Genomic DNA, 16,540 nt, shown 5'->3' with positions numbered 1-16,540 from the left:
ACATGATCCATGCATACCAAGACCGTCATGAAGAGGGCACGACAAAACCTATTCCCGCTCAGGAGACTGAGAAGATTTGGCATGAGTCCTCAGATCCTCAAAAGGTTCTACAACTGCACCATCGAGAGCATCACTGCCTGGTATGGCAACTGCTCGGACTCCGACCGCAAGGCACTACAGAGGGTAGTGCGAATGGCACAGTACATCACTGGGGCCAAGCGTCCTGCCATCCAGGACCTCTATACCAGGCGGTGTCAGAGGAAGGCCCTAAAAATTGTCAAAGACTCCAGCCACCCTAGTCATAGACTGTTCTCTCTGTTACCGCATGGAAAGCAGTACCGGAGCGCCAAGTCTAGGTCCAAGAGGTTTCTAAATAGCTTTAATCCCCAAGCCATAAGACTCCTGAACATCTAATCAAATGGCCACCCAGAGTATTTGCATTGCCCCCCCCCCCCTTCTTTTACACCGCTGCTACTCTCTGTTGGTATCATCTATGCATAGTCACTTTAATAACTCTACCTACTAACCGGTGCCCCAGCACATTGACTGTGTACCCCCCTGTATATAGTCGCACTATTGTTATTTTAATGCTGCTCTTTAATTACTTGTTAGTTGTATTTATTATTCCTATCCATCTTTTTTTTTAAACTGCATTCTTTGTTAGGGGCTTGCAAGTAAGCAATTCAATGTAAAGACTACACCGGTTGTATTCGGCGCATGTGACTAATACTATTTGATTTGATAAATGACAAGAGTGAAAAGAAGGAAGCCTGGACAGAATACAGGCTTCCTGCTTACAATAAGGCACTAAACTTATACTGCAAAAAATTTGGCAAAGACATTTACTTTTTTTAACCTCATTACAAAGCGTGTTGCTTTGTAATGTTTCACATTTTCAAGCATGGTGGTGACTGCATCATGTTATGGCTATGCTTGTCATCAGCAAGGACTGTGATGTTTTTTGGGGGTATAAAAAGAAACGGAATAGAGCTAAGCACAGGCAAAATCCTAGATGAATACTTGGTTCAGTTTGCTTTCCAACAGACACTGGGAGACAAATTCATCCTCCACCAGGACAATTACCTAAAACACAAGGCCAAATATATACAAGTTGCTTACCAAAACAACACTAAATGTTCTTGGGTGGTCTAGTTAAATTTTTTACTTAAAACAGTCTTGAAAATCAACAGCAAGACTTGAAAATGGCTGTCTAGCAATGATCAACAACCAATTTGACACAGAATATTTAAAAAAAAATAATAAATGGGCAAATATTGCACAATCCAGGTGTGCACAGCTCTTAAGAGACAAAGCTCTTTAATCGCTGCCAAAGGTGACTAACATGTATTGACTCAGGTGGTTGAATACATATCTAATCAAGATAGGGTTTTATTTTCCATCAAACATGTTTTGTGTAGATTGTTGACAAAAACAATTACAATGAAATCCATTTTAATCCCACTTTGTAACACAACAAAATGCAGAAAAAGTCAAGGGGTGTGAATACTTTCTGAAAGTACTATATATGTAATGAAATGTACCCAGACCTCCCCTTGGAAAGTGAACTGAAATTGAAACTGAAATTGTCCAAGATAAACTAGCTAGCTCACTTGATAGACAGTGCTGACAATTCTATTTGAGCTAGCTAGCTAAATTATACAGCCAACATTTGTTTCTATATTGATATTGTTACAATAACCAAACATTTGGATTAAAAAAAGTGAAAACATTGTGATATGACAGGTTTGAATGTTGCATGCAAATTTCAATGTTGTTTGAGTTTCTATGTGCATCAGCAAATTTGCTTAAGATAATCTCACTGCAACCATGTTGCTTGACATCAGTCTTTAAAAAAAACTTCACTCAAGGTGAGCTCCTCACCCACTCAGTCTGTCTTTTCAGACTTCCTGGTAGTTTGACATAAGAGAAAACATATTTTACAGAAATGTAGAGCATTTTTAATCAGGGAAAAATGGTTGATGTTTTAGTCTTTGAGCTGAAGCCTACCTGGGTCCAGTTCGTCCTCCTCCTCCTCCTCTTCATCATCATCCTCATTCTCAGAAACCTCACTGTCATCTGTTTCCTCAGAATCCTCCTCTAAACTCTTTGCAACTTCTGCTTCTTTCTCTTTCAGTCCTTGCACTTTCCCATCATCGAAAACACCTTTCCCTCCATTTCTCCCTCCTATTCCCTCTCCAATATTTTCTCCTGGTTCTTCTTCCTCAGCGACCGCCCTTCCTGGCTTCCCTGTGTTTACAAGTTTTGGAGTGGTCTGAAACATTGCAGTCTGGTCTGCCAGTGGCAGCTCGGAATCCTTCTTAATGGTTCTTAAGTGTTCAACAGGGGGAGTGGAAGTAGCTGGTACAGTAGTCAACACAGTACCAGCTCCAACACGAGACACAGATATCATGACAGTTTTTGTTATTTTGGGGATTTGGTGAAGGCTATTGCTTTGACCACTTACTAAACTCTTGGGTAGCAATATGGGACTAACAGGCCGTGAAGTGTGTGCCACTACCACCGGTTTGTGTGTAGAAGGAGGGGGTGGGCAGAGTATTGTCAGTGTCTCAGGGGGCCCAGAGGGACTTGGGGTTACTGTAATGCGAGGGCCCGTCTGTGAGGCAACCTGCTGTACTGTAGAAGCAGTCCTTGAGGCTACAGAAACCAGCTGTTCTACACCGACCAGTTCTGGGTCCACAGCTGTGGGGGTGAGTGCAGCAGCAGGAGGCGGTGAGGAACTGGGGGTTTGGAGGTTAGCCAGGGATCCAGGGGAAATATTGTTAGAGGCCGAAGGCGATGGTGTTTCCTTCACACAGGTCATTTCTCTGGGCTGCAAGATGTCAGGGAACCCTAGTTCTGTCAGCTGGATATCAATGGTGAAGTCTGACATGGTACCTGTGAGACAAACACAATCCATTGATATAATTCTCTAATGCCGCCATTTCAGGACCAGGACAAACGCCATCAGAATTATGTACCTTAAGACCAGACCATGATGCAATTCCAATGTCACTAAAAGTAAGTGCCATTAGAAAACAAAAATGTTGAATGCTAATGTTGGCAGAAAACAGCTAAGACAATGTATTATATTTGACATTGATTCTGAAATATTGAAAACGTAACTAGCCATTTTCAACCAAGTGCAGTGAGCAGGCAGAATACATGAATGTACTGACTGTGACGGCAACATTCACCATGTTAACTTTGAATTGTAGCTAGATAACGGTAGCTAGTTATTTAGCCAATCTAATTAAAATCATAAGCGCAAAATGCCCCACGTCAATAAAAACTACCTACCTACTACAACTATTGACAGAATAAGCAGGTAAATTATGACGACATAAGGACTTCCGCAGCTCACCTCAGTTCTGATTGCAACAGTGAAGATGGCTAATTTTCAGAAGCTCCACCTGGACAGAAACACCTTGTGGCCGTGAAGGCATGCGCTCTTCACTGTACGAAAAGTATCCAGAAACTATATTATGTGACTGATCTATGATACTGTATAACGCTTGTTGCACAAGGTTACTATCTCGCCTAAATATGGGTTAAAACGTATGTTTAATATATTTTGTAACACACAATTTGCTGTAATTGAATCACTTACAAACCGCGAACGATTTGCTTCCGTCTTCTACAACAACAATGGGACAAAAACATCCGGCCCTTTACACACTTAATGACACCTACTGTCGTGGAGGGGTATTACAACAACAAATTATATGTGACTCATTAAGCAAACGCTCTTATCCAGAGTGATTTACAGGAGAAATTAGGGTTAAAAGTGTCTTGCTCAAGGGCACCTTGCCAGATTTTCACCTTGTGGGCTCAGGATTCAAACCAGTGACCTTTCAGTTACTGGACAACACTCTTAACCACTAGGTTACCTGCCTGACATGTGAATGGAACTTTGCACTGAGTGTGAAAGTGCATACAACTACAGGGGGTACATTTAATGGCAGAACATATTTTTGTATTATTTGTGTCTATAAAATTATGATTCCACATATTCTCAACCTCTTTTAAAATAAGTATGTGCCCTCTGTTTTCTGAACAAAATGCTGGAATAAAAAAGAAACGATTATGATATGACTATGCAGTCCTGACAAGACTATGCAGAAGGGGATTTTGTGCCTGAACGATCAATACTCTGCAGCTCCTCCTCCTCATTGCTGGAGTGTAATGAAGAGTCATTGTGATGATGAGGAGTGGTGACGTTTATCTCCAAGATCTGGAAGGTGGCACCTGAACTCTCCCTCTGTGGGTTTGTTGAGTTTGCTCTGTGTTCTGCCTGAGCTGCTGCATATGCTGCTTGAGCCATTGCCTTCCCTATGTTCCTCCAGGCATTGCTGCAGAAGTTCTAGCTTTTGTGCTTGATGGCTGCCGAAATAGCCCCCACAGTTGGTACACTGGACCAGCCGAAGGTTTGTGGTTGTGGAGCACGCCAGGTGACCAGAACTCTCGAGAGCAGGCCTGAGTAGGTTTGGGGCGGGTGTAGGGTATCAGCAGCATGTGAGCAACGCCTTTAGGCCGGCCTGGGCCACGTTTCAAGAGGGCAGGTAGAGGATGGCAAGGCAGAGCTAAGATGTGCATGTTGACCTGGTGTCTGATGAGGAGCGTCCCTTTCTTGAATAAGCGACAACACGTTGCATGGATGACGGTGCATTTCCTTGACATGATGGTGCAGAAGAATAGGCAGTGCAAAAGTTTCTTGGCAGAATCGGCACAGCAAGGGACCCGGGATACCAGATTAGGCTCAATGGTCTGGAAGACAGTCTGGCTTGCCTCCAGGGATGGTGGAAAGGAGAACGAGGAGTAGCCCAGTTCTATGGCATCAGGAGAGGGGAGCTGAGGTGGAATATCCCAGGTGGGCTCAGCAGTTGTCTGGCTCAGGTTTGGTTCCATGTCAATGGAGAGGTTCAGAACAGGATCCCTAAGGACCACAAGGCACTGGGCACAGAAGGACGAATGTCTAAGGAAATCTCTCCAGCCACAGTTATGGCAGTAGACCTTCTTTGGACAGGTCTAATGGCTCCTCAGGAGATGCAGAGGATAACTGCTCAAAAAAATAAAGGGAACACTAAAATAATACATCCTAGATCTGAATGAATGAAATATTTGTGTTAAATACTTTTTTCTTTACATAGTTGAATGTGCTGACAACAGAATCACACAGAAATTATCAATGGAAATCCAATTTATCAACCCATGGAGGTCTGGATTTGGAGTCACACTCAAAATTAAAGTGGAAAACCACACTACAGGCTGATCCAACTTTGATGTAATGTCCTTAAAACAAGTCAAAATGAGGCTCAGTAGTGTGTGTGGCCTCCACGTGCCTGTATGACCTCCCAACAAAGCCTGGGCATGCTCCTGATGAGGTGGCGGATGGTCTCCTGAGGGATCTCCTCCCAGACCTGGACTAAAGCATCCGCCAACTCCTGGACAGTCTGTGGATGGAGCGCAACATGATGTCCCAGATGTGCTCAATTGGATTCAGGTCTGGGGAACGGGCGGGCCAGTCCATAGCATCAATGCCTTCCTCTTGCAGGAACTGCTGCCACACTCCAGCCACATGAGTTCTAGCATTGTCTTGCATTAGGAGGAACCCAGGGCCAAGCGCACCAGAATGTGGTCTCACAAGAGGTCTGAGGATCTCATCTCGGTACCTAATGGCAGTCAGGCTACCTCTGGCGAGCACATGGAGGGCTGTGCGGCCCCCCAAAGAAATGCCACCCCACATCACGACTGACCCACCGCCAAACCGGTCATGCTGGAGGATGTTGCAGGCAGCAGAACGTTCTCCACGGCATCTCCAGACTCTGTCACGTCTGTCACATGTGCTCAGTGTGAACCTGCTTTCATCAGTGAAGAGTACAGGGCGCCAGTGGCAAATTTGCCAGTCTTGGTGTTCTCTGGCAAATGCCAAACGTCCTGCACAGTGTTGGGCTGTAAGCACAACCCGGACCTGTGGACGTCGGGCCCTCATACCACCCTCATGGAGTCTGTTTCTGACCGTTTGAGCAGACACATGCACATTTGTGGCCTGCTGGGGGTCATTTTGCAGGGCTCTGGCAGTGCTCCTCCTTGCACAAAGGCGGAGGTAGCGGTCCTGCTGCTGGGTTGTTGCCCTCCGACGGCCTCCTCCACGTCTCTTGATGTACTGGCCTGTCTCCTGGTAGCGCCTCCATGCTCTGGACACTACGCTGACAGACACAGCAAACCTTCTTGCCACAGCTCGCATTGATGTGTCATCCTGGATGAGCTGCACTACCTGAGCCACTTGTATGGGTTGTAGACTCCGTCTCATGCTACCACTAGAGTGAAAGCACCGCCTGCATTCAAAAGTGACCAAAACATCAGCCAGGAAGCATAGGAACTGAGAAGTGGTCTGTGGTCACCACCTGCAGTACCACTCCTTTATTAGGGGTGTCTTACTAATTGCCTATAATTTCCACCTGTTGTCTATTCCATTTGCACAACATTATGTGAAATTTATTGTCAAACAGTGTTGCTTCCTAAGTGGACAGTTTGATTTCACAGAAGTGTGATTGACTTGGAGTTACATTGTGTTGTTTAAGTGTTCCCTTTATTTTTTTTGAGCAGTGTATGTTTAGTGTGACACTGCTTGAATAGCTTGAAATGAACCAGCAAAGTCAGATTCAAGGTCTCGACATAATAAATAAAGTTGTTTTATTGTCTTGGAGTTACATTGTGTTGTTTAAGTGTTCCCTCTATTTTTTTGAGCAGTGTATGACAAGGACATCAAATCAGCAAAACCAAATTATGGAAAAATTCCCTAGAAATCCACAGTGCAAGAGGCTCTTAGTGGGCATTCATAAAATGTGCAAGTCCCTGGCATTAAATGAAGACAGAGGAGAGCTGTGCAATAAAGATGCAAAATACCTGTAAGATCAAACCCAGGACTCCCTGTTTTTTGGTGGCATCTCTGAATGTATCCAGCCTCGGGATGAATATGGTATTGAAAATGGGTGATTGAGAACATGTGAAACAGGGGACCAAATTAATCACTAGCTAATAGCTATATAATAAGCCGTGGTTCCAATATAATAAAGACAGTAACTATGTGTGTAGGAAACTGTTTTACACATCAGTAAGCTCACAAGATACTTTAAGCCTAGATTTGTTTTAATACAAAAAAAGCATAGGACAAAACTCAAAGGTAAGTCATTTTATTTTAGAAATGCAATACTTCTTTTAAACAGCAGAGGGTGAAGTTAACTAAATTATGTTCATCTTGCTATCGGTACAGGGCGTCTGTTGTCATCCTAATGACTCATTGGGCAACGGCTAAAACCTTATATATCATTTATCTATCATACTCTACAAATAGCCTGTCCACTTATTCAATTACCTGCGCTAGGTGAGGGATTACGTTTGGGATTGTCCACAGAAAGATTGGCTTCCCATTGGTTGACCTATGGTCAGTGATTTCTTTGGGGACTACTTACTACCTTTTTAGAATGTTTTAACTCTGAATTGAATTGACAATCTGTCTGTAGTTACAGCTGCTGGGCAATAGCAGGTGACATCACAAAGCACAATTAATAGAAAATGGGGGGTGAATGAAGGACGCCTGGAAAGGCATACAGACAAATGTGTCATTCTGTAGCAGCCCTTGGGGCACCTTTATTACATATTGGCAGAGTGTCCAGGCATGTTACATGGGGAGAACAATGAAAACAAGAACACGTCCATTCAGGCCTCTGGTCATTTCGTCATCATGCCAAAATTTAAGCAAATAATTTATGGAAAGTTCATTAGAATATCTATGACATTTAAATTAAGTATAACAAATCCAAAATGAAGGTGACAAGGTGACATGGTGTAGCTGGTGGCAGGATTATCTTAATTTGAGTCTATTAGTCTTCATTACCATTGTTTAGGATGACATGTTAAAATCCATGCATGAAACCAAAGAAGAACCATTGGGCCTAAACCAAACTAACTTAAGAGGATAAATACATTGATCTTTTTAGCAGTATAATTTAGAAGTTAATCATAATAGAAACAGTTTGGCATTACAATGCACCAGAAACCGTATCTAAATAGATGCCATTTCTATGAGACGTTATATAACTCCCAAACATTCCAATCCATGTTCACTTAACACAAGAAGCTCTTTCAAAAAGTAAATATCCCCAACAGGTTTTATAAAATGCACGGTTGTTGCATTTCATCTGCTACTACAGAACACGTACTTAGCAATATAAAAATCATAAAACAAGAAAAGCTCCATTTGTCAGACAGCATGAAAAGCATTTTACATACTGTTTTTACATAATTCTTTAGAGGTGTAACTCCATTATTCATGATAATCATTTAAAGATATTAATCAAATGGAACAAACATGATGCCCAAAACTAATTATTGTTGTTCTTAGTCCAGATAAGACAGGTGTATAACAGATGGATTTAACAGCTTACATCTTTTGGTTAGTAAGTCACTCCAAGTGTGATGTGTGCCTTGAACATCCTAACACAATCCAGAAATGGCAAATGCTGAACTATCAGTGGGATGCCTTAGCTCACCTGTTAAAAATCCTGCAAAGAATTCCTCACCTGTCTTTCTCACATTCTAAAAACACTTCAAACTTAGGATCTAAATTTCACACCCAACCTCAAACCAACAAAAACCCTTGACAAAATTCAAATTCTTAAAAATCCCTGATTCTTCGTCCTCCCTCCCCCAATCACTTTACAGAAAATCCCCCCTTCCCCATTCTGAATTATCTCTTGCTGCGGCCCACTGCCTCTTGCTTCTCCTCCCCCTCTGGGTGGCTGCTCTGCTGGTGGCCCTTCAGGTTGCTCTCTCGGCCAAAGCTCTTGCCACAGGTAGGGCAGGCATAACGCCCCTTGATGTGTGCCCGGTTCTTGTGGGCTTCTAGTTGCTCGGGACGGGCAAAGCTCTCCTCACACTCCTCGCAGGGGTGGGCCTTACGTGGGATGTGCTTTTCCTTCTTGTGGGCGCGGAGCTGGGCCAGGGCAGGGAACGTGAGCTCACACTCAGGGCAGGGGTGTTGCTTGGGTGGAGCGGGAGCCGCTTTAGGTTTCTTCTCCTCTGCTGGGGCTTCACTGTCGTCTTCTTTGGCCTCCTCGCCTGCTGCTGCTTTAGGACGGCCCCGTCTGCCACCGCCTCCTGCTTTCACCTTGGTCTCAGCCGGAGCTGCTGCAGCCTCCTCTGCATTGTTTCCAGTCTCAGCCTCCTCTGTGCCCTCTTCCTTCTTCTTTCTCTTCTTCCCTCCGACCGTTGAGTCCTCTGCTTTAAAGGGCCGTCCACGCTTCTTGGCGGGCGAGGCGCTGCCGTTGCAGTGCTGGTCACCGGCGTGGTTCTCTTGGTGCATTATTAGCTCAGACTCTGTCTCGAAGCCCCGGTTGCACTTCCCACAGCGGTGGGTCTTGGTAGGGTCATCTGGCTCTTCCACCTCAGCCTCTGGACGGGGGTGCTGGGCCAGGCGGTGGGTACGAAGGAAGGCAGGGCTGCGGAAGGTCTCACTGCAGTCCTTACACACAAATTGCCTCTCTGGACAGACCTGTCTCCTGTGGGTCGTCAGCTGAGGGGGGCAGAGAGTGAACAGACATGTGAGTCAAGGCTGAGGGAAGAGTCCAATGATTGACATTAACACCATGGTCAAAAAATGTGACTGAAAACTGTGTTGCAAGGAACCACTTCACAAAATAAAATGTATTATCATCACTGGTATTGACAATAGAAGGCTGCTGGTCTCTGATCCCATGTACGACATATTCTCTTAGTGGCCTTGAGCAAGGCACATAACCCCCACAAAGTAAAATACTGCACTGATATAAAAGGCTACTGTATAAAACATGGTCCGTCAACCCTCCATCTGGAGAGATACTGGGTGTGCAAGCTAATGATCCAACCCTGGTCAAACACACCAGTCAAGGTCCTGTTGAGCAGCTGATGTTTTACAATGTGGTGTGTTCAAACAGGGCTGGAGCAAAAGCCTGCACTATCAAGTAGCTCTCCAGGAGGATAGTTGGCCACCCTGAAACATTACAATTACAACCAAATACTTTTTGTTATCTTTATAAAATAATTCCCTCACTCAATGTACCAGGGATCAAATAGCGGGAGAGGTGGGAGAAGTAGCTAACTAAGATGTTTAACTTTTTAAGGTTAAAATATTCAGTGTTTTGGGGAGATGTTGACAGGATAGGAGTTACTCGTCAATTAGGCTATTCTAAAAACATGTTTTTTTACACTGTCAGTATTTCATGGCCAGTATTGAATAGAGGAGAATCCATTCCAATTTTGAGCTCGAGACAGTATTACAACCGGAGTAGGCAGCATTGGTTTCATCCACTGCGCACCCGTATCAACTGAACTGTCGGCCATTTGCAGTTATACAAGAATGGCCGTGGAGTTATTTTAGGACATCGAACATTGATACATGCTAATAGCTAAATAGTTAGCAAGTGAGAACCAGCCAAACTAAACAATGTTTTGAATTGGCAATTAGTCTGTTGTATGTCATTTTACCCGCTGCGCAAATGTGTCTCTCTACAGCAACAGTCCACTGACACACACGCAGGCGATGTACGCACCATGAATTTTCCAGGATTTTCAATGCTGACCAAAAATTTGCTATAACTGGGCAAATAACTCAATAAGTAGCAATCAACAAAATGTGCACTTTGAGCTAAAAAAAAATGCATCTCGCAACTGCATGATTGAAAGACCCCTCATATCCGTCAACACAGGACTACAATAATTATACTCTGATGCACTCTGCATAGATTGGGAGGAGAGTGAACACCACATCACATCCGGAGGACACTTTTATCCAAGTCTGATCAGAGTAGTCTAACAGTGATTTTTTTACTTGTCCATTTGAACAATTTAACTCTATAATCTGGTTGATTGGGAAAAAAAATATTGCCCTGGGCAAGTGTTAATGTAGCCTGGGTGGCAGGCAGCCTAGCAATTAGAGTGTTGGGACAGTAAGTAAAAGGTTGCCGATTCAAATACCCGAGCAGACAAGGAGAAAACTGACAATATGCCCTTGAGCAAGGCACTTAACCCTAATTTTCTCCAGGGGCTCTGTACTATGGCTGACCCTGTAAAACAACACATTTCACTGCACCTATTCAGGTGCATCTGACAATAAAACAACTTTATTTATTATGTCGAGACCTTGAGTCTGACTTTGCTGGTTAATTTCAAGCTATTCAAGCAGTGTCACACTAAACATACACTGCTCAAAAAAAATAAAGGGAACACTTAAACAACACAATGTAACTCCAAGTCAATCACACTTCTGTGAAATCAAACCATCCACTTAGGAAGCAACACTGATTGACAATAAATTTCACATGCTGTTGTGCAAATGGAATAGACAACAGTTGGAAATTATAGGCAATTAGCAAGACACCCCCAAGAAAGGAGTGGTTCTGCAGGTGGTGACCACAGCACACTTCTCAGTTCCTATGCTTCCTGGCTGATGTTTTGGTCACCTTTGAATGCTGGCGGTGCTTTTACTCTAGTGGTAGCATGAGACTGAGTCTACAACCCACACAAGTGGGTCAGGTAGTGCAGCTCATCCAGGATGGCAAATCAATGGTCCTTCTGTGGCTCAGTTGGTAGAGCATGGCGCTTGTAACGCCAGGGTAGTGGGTTCGATTCCCGGGACCACCCATACGTAGAATGTATGCACACATGACTGTAAGTCGCTTTGGATAAAAGCGTCAGCTAAATGGCATATATTATATTATATTAATGCAAGCTGTGGCAAGGTTTGCTGTGTCTGTCAGCGTAGTGTCCAGAGCATGGAGGCGCTACCAGGAGACAGGCCAGTACATCAGGAGACGTGGAGGAGGCCGTAGGAGGGCAACAACCCAGTAGCAGGACCGCTACCTCCGCCTTTGTGCAAGGAGGAGCACTGCCAGAGCCCTGCAAAATGACTTCCAGCAGGCCACAAATGTGCATGTGTCTGCTCAAACGGTCAGAAACAGAATCCATGAGGGTGGTATGAGGGCCCAACGTCCACAGGTGGGGGTTGTGCTTACAGCCCAACACCGTGCAGGACGTTTGGCATTTGCCAGAGAACACCAAGATTGGCAAATTCGCCGCTGGCGCCCTGTACTCTTCACCGATGAAAGCAGGTTCACACTGAGCACATGTGACAGACGTGACAGAGTCTGGAGACGCCGTGGAGAACGTTCTGCTGCCTGCAACATCCTCCAGCATGACCGGTTTGGCGGTGGGTCAGTCATGCTGTGGGGTGGCATTTCTTTGGGGAGCCACACAGCCCTCCATGTGCTCGCCAGAGGTAGCCTGACTGCCATTAGGTACCGAGATGAGATCCTCAGACCCCTTGTGAGACCACATGCTGGTGCGGTTGGCCCTGGGTTCCTCCTAATGCAAGACAATGCTAGACCTCATGTGGCTGGAGTGTGTCAGCAGTTCCTGCAAGAGGAAGGCATTGATGCTATGGACTGGCCCGCCCGTTCCCCAGACCTGAATCCAATTGAGCACATCTGGGACATCATGTCTCGCTCCACCCACCAACGCCACGTTGCACCACAGACTGTCCAGGAGTTGGCGGATGCTTTAGTCCAGGTCTGGGAGGAGATCCCTCAGGAGACCATCCGCCACCTCATCAGGAGCATGCCCAGGCCTTGTAGGGAGGTCATACAGGCACGTGGAGGCCACACACACTACTAAGCCTCATTTTGACTTGTTTTAAGGACATTACATCAAAGTTGGAACAGCCTGTAGTGTGGTTAACCACTTTAATTTAGAGTGTGACTCCAAATCCAGACCTCCATGGGTTGATAAATTGGATTTCCATTGATAATGTTTGTGTGGTTTTGTTGTCAGCACATTCAACTATGTAAAGAAAAAAGTATTTAATTAGAATATTTCATTCATTCAGATCTAGGATGTGTTATTTTAGTGTTCCCTTTTTTGAGCAGTGTATATTAGTTCAGAACCTGTGTCACTGTTCTGCACTCACCTCAGAGAAGGTGCGGAAGCTCTCCTGGCAGTGGGGACACTTGAAGGGCTTGTCCTCCTTGTTGTGTGAGCCCTGGTGCTGGGTCAGCTCCTCCGAGGACGGAAAGGTACGGTCACACACATAGCAGGTGAACAGAGTATCTCCCTGGGGAAAAAATAGACAATTAATGAACGTGTTTGGTAAATTGGGGGGGGGCAAATTCCCACAGGTCTAGTCTGGAAATAAGTATTGTTATGTTGGTCTGAAGCTTTTAATATGACAGAAGACTGTTTAGGGTAAAAACAGGGCTTCCGTAGGTAATACCTTCTAGAAAGTGCTTTGATTGTTAGGCAGGTTGTGTAGTAGCATACCTGCTGGAGCTGCTGCTTGTACTCCTCACGATGGCTCTTCTTCATGTGCCTCTCCTTGGCTTTGGAGTTACAGAAGGTGATGAAGCACTGGAAACACTGCAGGTTCTCATGCTGATCTGTGAGAAGAGGGGGTCAGCGATATGACAGCTGAAAATGCATTGCCTTCCCTACCTACCAGATTGATTTAATTCAAACCAAAGAAAGTATGTATTTGTCTATGAGTAGGGCTGTGGCGGTCAGTACATTTTGTCAGACGGTGATTGTCAAGCAAATAACTGAAGGTCTTAGTAATTAACAAACATTTGTCATCTCCTGTCTTCTAAGCCTACAAGCCACTGATGTAGATGTTCCTAAGGTCTGCATGAAAATAAAGTCCAGCAAATCCATGTAATATCACAAAACCACAATTTATCTTAGACAGGTCTAAAGAAACATGATATGAAGAAAATCTAGTCTAGTTCTGAAGAACAGTATAGCATACTCAGTTGTGCTTCTTTTAGGCCCTGATCTGGCTATGCCATATGGCTGTGGGCTACACTAGTTAATTTAGCAGACAAAATTGGCTTAGAATTCCATGGCATTATTTTATAGTATGAAGAATACAATTGAACATAGCTGAATAAAATAGAAAGGATATTACACACTGCGTATTTATGCCAGTTATGCTCTATACCAGTTGTAAAGCAGATTAATGTGCTTAATTTTAAGCAGTTATTTGGCCACTTTAGTTGTGATACAAACCTTATCAAAACATTGAGGCCTATGGGGTAGGCTACATGAGGTTTGTGACTGATTTGAAAAAGTTCCAAAAAAAGCATGCACTGTTTGTCTTAACCTGGGTATTATTCACAAGTGATATGCTAATATTGTCACCCATCACACTATTCTTGATTTAATCTAGTTTTTAAATATACTAAATAATGTGTGAAATTTGTTTTGAATTGACCATTATCATGCACCTGTCAAGACTGGGGCAGCTGAGGAAAAAAAATGTGTCATCTAGGCACTTAAATAGCAAACGGAGGATGCTTTTCCCGTGGTTCATTTTCATGCCTGCCAGGTAGGCTATATTCCTGTTGCAAAGCAATGTGCTAAATATTAGAAAAGTTGAGAAATAAATATAGTAGGCCTAGCATATAGAAAGCTGATGGGATCCTATTTTTAAGAGACCATCACTCTTTTCTCACACAATTGCATAGCCTATATAAATGTTGAGCAACATGAGCTCTCATGAAGAGTTTGATTTGATTTTCGATAACATTTGCATGGATGTCAGAGTGATAAGAGGGACAACAGAGTGCGGAGTACCATGCAGTTAGCAGGTTTGGTTGGCTACTAATGACCATCAGAGCTTGGAGAAGCCTAATTACTGTGACTAAACGGTCACATGGAATTTGCCGGTGTGTCGGTGATTACGGTCACCGTAACAGCCCTCTGTGAGTCATTACAAAAACTTTAAACAGTAGAGTAACTGACACCCAATGTGTGCATGTTTTAAAGTCTTTGTATAATCTTTGTTGTACCCCAAAACATGTCATCATTGTCTGTTTGCATACCTCTTGTAAGTATACTGACTTTTCTGCCATAAAAACACTTATTTGAATTACATGTTTTTGTTTTTTGTTGAAAAAACTGCCACCCAACTCACATGGTTGAATGGTGGGTGGAGGTGGTGCTTTGAAGGAGGCAATGGGTTTGTAGTGTCCTGCTGGTTTCTCAGTGGTCAGTTCTGCAGGGGGATCTGGTGGCCCCTTCCCCATCACCATCTCCTCTATATTCAGTATGTCTGAGTCCATCATGGAAGACTGGATGTCCTTGAAAAGTTTAAACATAAGGATGGTAGAGTTAACCAACCAGTGAGGTTAATTAATATGTAATGTAGCCAAATGGGCTTTAATATAGCTAATAATAGTTATCCTCACATTGCAAGCTAGATAACAAGTTAAGACAGACATTTACAATAACTAAGTATTGTGCCCAGGCGTATCTCAATTAAATCGCCCTTATTTGGACTGAACAGGAAACGGGTTCACTGATTTTATGGCTGGCCAGCTAACGTTAGCAAGATAACGCGATGTTAGTTGCGAACTAAGTTTTTGACTAGTTAACTACATAGCCAGCTGTTAGCTAACCGTTAATGAACTACAGCTAGCTAAGTTCCCACAATGAATTGATTTGTTAGCATTAAAATGTGTTTGCAATAAGGTAAGCACAAGATAACGTTAAAACATGCACAGCTAACAGCGCTAACGTTAGGTGAAATAGGCTCCCAAACCAACAAGGCCCTAAAGTTAGCGGTGATGACGCCCGTATCAGCTAACGGTAGCAAGCTACCGCAAGTCGGTCATTAGAAGGATTGCGAGATTCCCTAGAAACATTTCACGAAGTGAAGCAACGTTAGTTATACTTTGGCAAGATGTATACAGTATGCCAATGACGATAGACATGTTACATTTATACTAAGTGAAGTTAGTTGTCTAAATATGACTTGGCGAAACTCCTGTTAGACAAACGTTAGCAAAAGGCTACACCGACACGCCTGATCGCCAAACCGATATTTCCGTTAAGATATTTTAACATTTTTAATGATTGGTTAGGAGTCCGTTTTAGGTTCTTGCTAAACGGTTTAATAGTCAACGGTGTATTTACCTTAGTCTTATACCTCAATGGTTTGCTGAGCGAACACCAATTTCGAATAACAACCTAGCTACATTAGCTGGCAGGCTAACAATTCAAACGGAGAAATAACAATTTAGCATATTAAGGACACGTTTAGTTCACGGAAACCAACTGCCCCACCATAACGATATGGTAAATATGTATGCATAAGTCTTAAACTATATTTGCGAACTAACGTTACAGCTAACATGAATTGTACACAAGCGAACATGCAGTTGGCCACCTACCTCAAACCGCTTCCAGTACAGTGAAGTTAATGTGGAAATTGAATTGACTCTTGTCACGTGACAAGGGCAATATTTTGAGTCTTCAACAAAAAAAAAACATTTTTTTGAACGCCTCTATGCTCTTTTCCCCTAAACATCTGAGCAAATGCAGACACGTGTTTGTCTGTGCTTGGGTGCGGTTGATTTTGTAAATCGAATGAATTTGCAGCTAAAGACTTGATTAATAACTCCGGTGAATTATGTACCTTGAGACTAGCAGGTAGCAGCAGGCAGACAAATACAAT

At 43.6% G+C, this 16,540-nt stretch overlaps 2 protein-coding genes across 4 annotated transcripts in view; both read right to left on the bottom strand.

The window, feature by feature from the left end:
- LOC118367812 (zinc finger protein 341-like) overlaps positions 1 to 3,658 on the bottom strand; it is a 24,327-nt gene extending 20,669 nt beyond the window's left edge. The window contains exons 1-2 of one of the 2 annotated variants that reach the window (XM_052494706.1): positions 3,298 to 3,658; positions 2,008 to 2,895 (exon numbers count right to left, since the gene is read on the bottom strand). In XM_052494706.1, the coding sequence (XP_052350666.1) occupies positions 2,008 to 2,890 (883 nt within the window). In that variant the 5' untranslated portion in view covers positions 2,891 to 2,895; positions 3,298 to 3,658. The remainder of the gene's footprint in view (positions 1 to 2,007; positions 2,896 to 3,297) is intronic. The other variant, XM_035751475.2, reaches the window with a different exon arrangement.
- A 3,964-nt stretch (positions 3,659 to 7,622) lies between these two features.
- LOC118367824 (replication initiator 1-like) lies at positions 7,623 to 16,400 on the bottom strand. 2 transcript variants are annotated; one of them, XM_035751509.2, is made up of 5 exons: positions 16,257 to 16,400; positions 14,999 to 15,164; positions 13,351 to 13,466; positions 13,001 to 13,144; positions 7,623 to 9,574 (listed from the first exon to the last, which is right to left on the bottom strand). In XM_035751509.2, the coding sequence occupies exons 2-5, from the start codon at positions 15,147 to 15,149 to the stop codon at positions 8,750 to 8,752; spliced, it is 1,236 nt and encodes a 411-aa protein (XP_035607402.1). In that variant the 5' UTR covers positions 15,150 to 15,164; positions 16,257 to 16,400; the 3' UTR covers positions 7,623 to 8,749. The 2 variants fall into 2 exon arrangements, with proteins under 2 accessions (XP_035607402.1, XP_035607403.1); XM_035751510.2 differs by lacking the exon at positions 16,257 to 16,400 and adding an exon at positions 16,000 to 16,250.
- Between the last annotated feature and the right edge of the window lie 140 nt (positions 16,401 to 16,540).

The sequence above is a fragment of the Oncorhynchus keta genome, chromosome 34, assembly GCF_023373465.1.
Source record: "Oncorhynchus keta strain PuntledgeMale-10-30-2019 chromosome 34, Oket_V2, whole genome shotgun sequence".
Lineage (NCBI taxonomy): Eukaryota > Metazoa > Chordata > Actinopteri > Salmoniformes > Salmonidae > Oncorhynchus > Oncorhynchus keta.
This window is presented reverse-complemented; position numbering and strand designations above follow the sequence as displayed.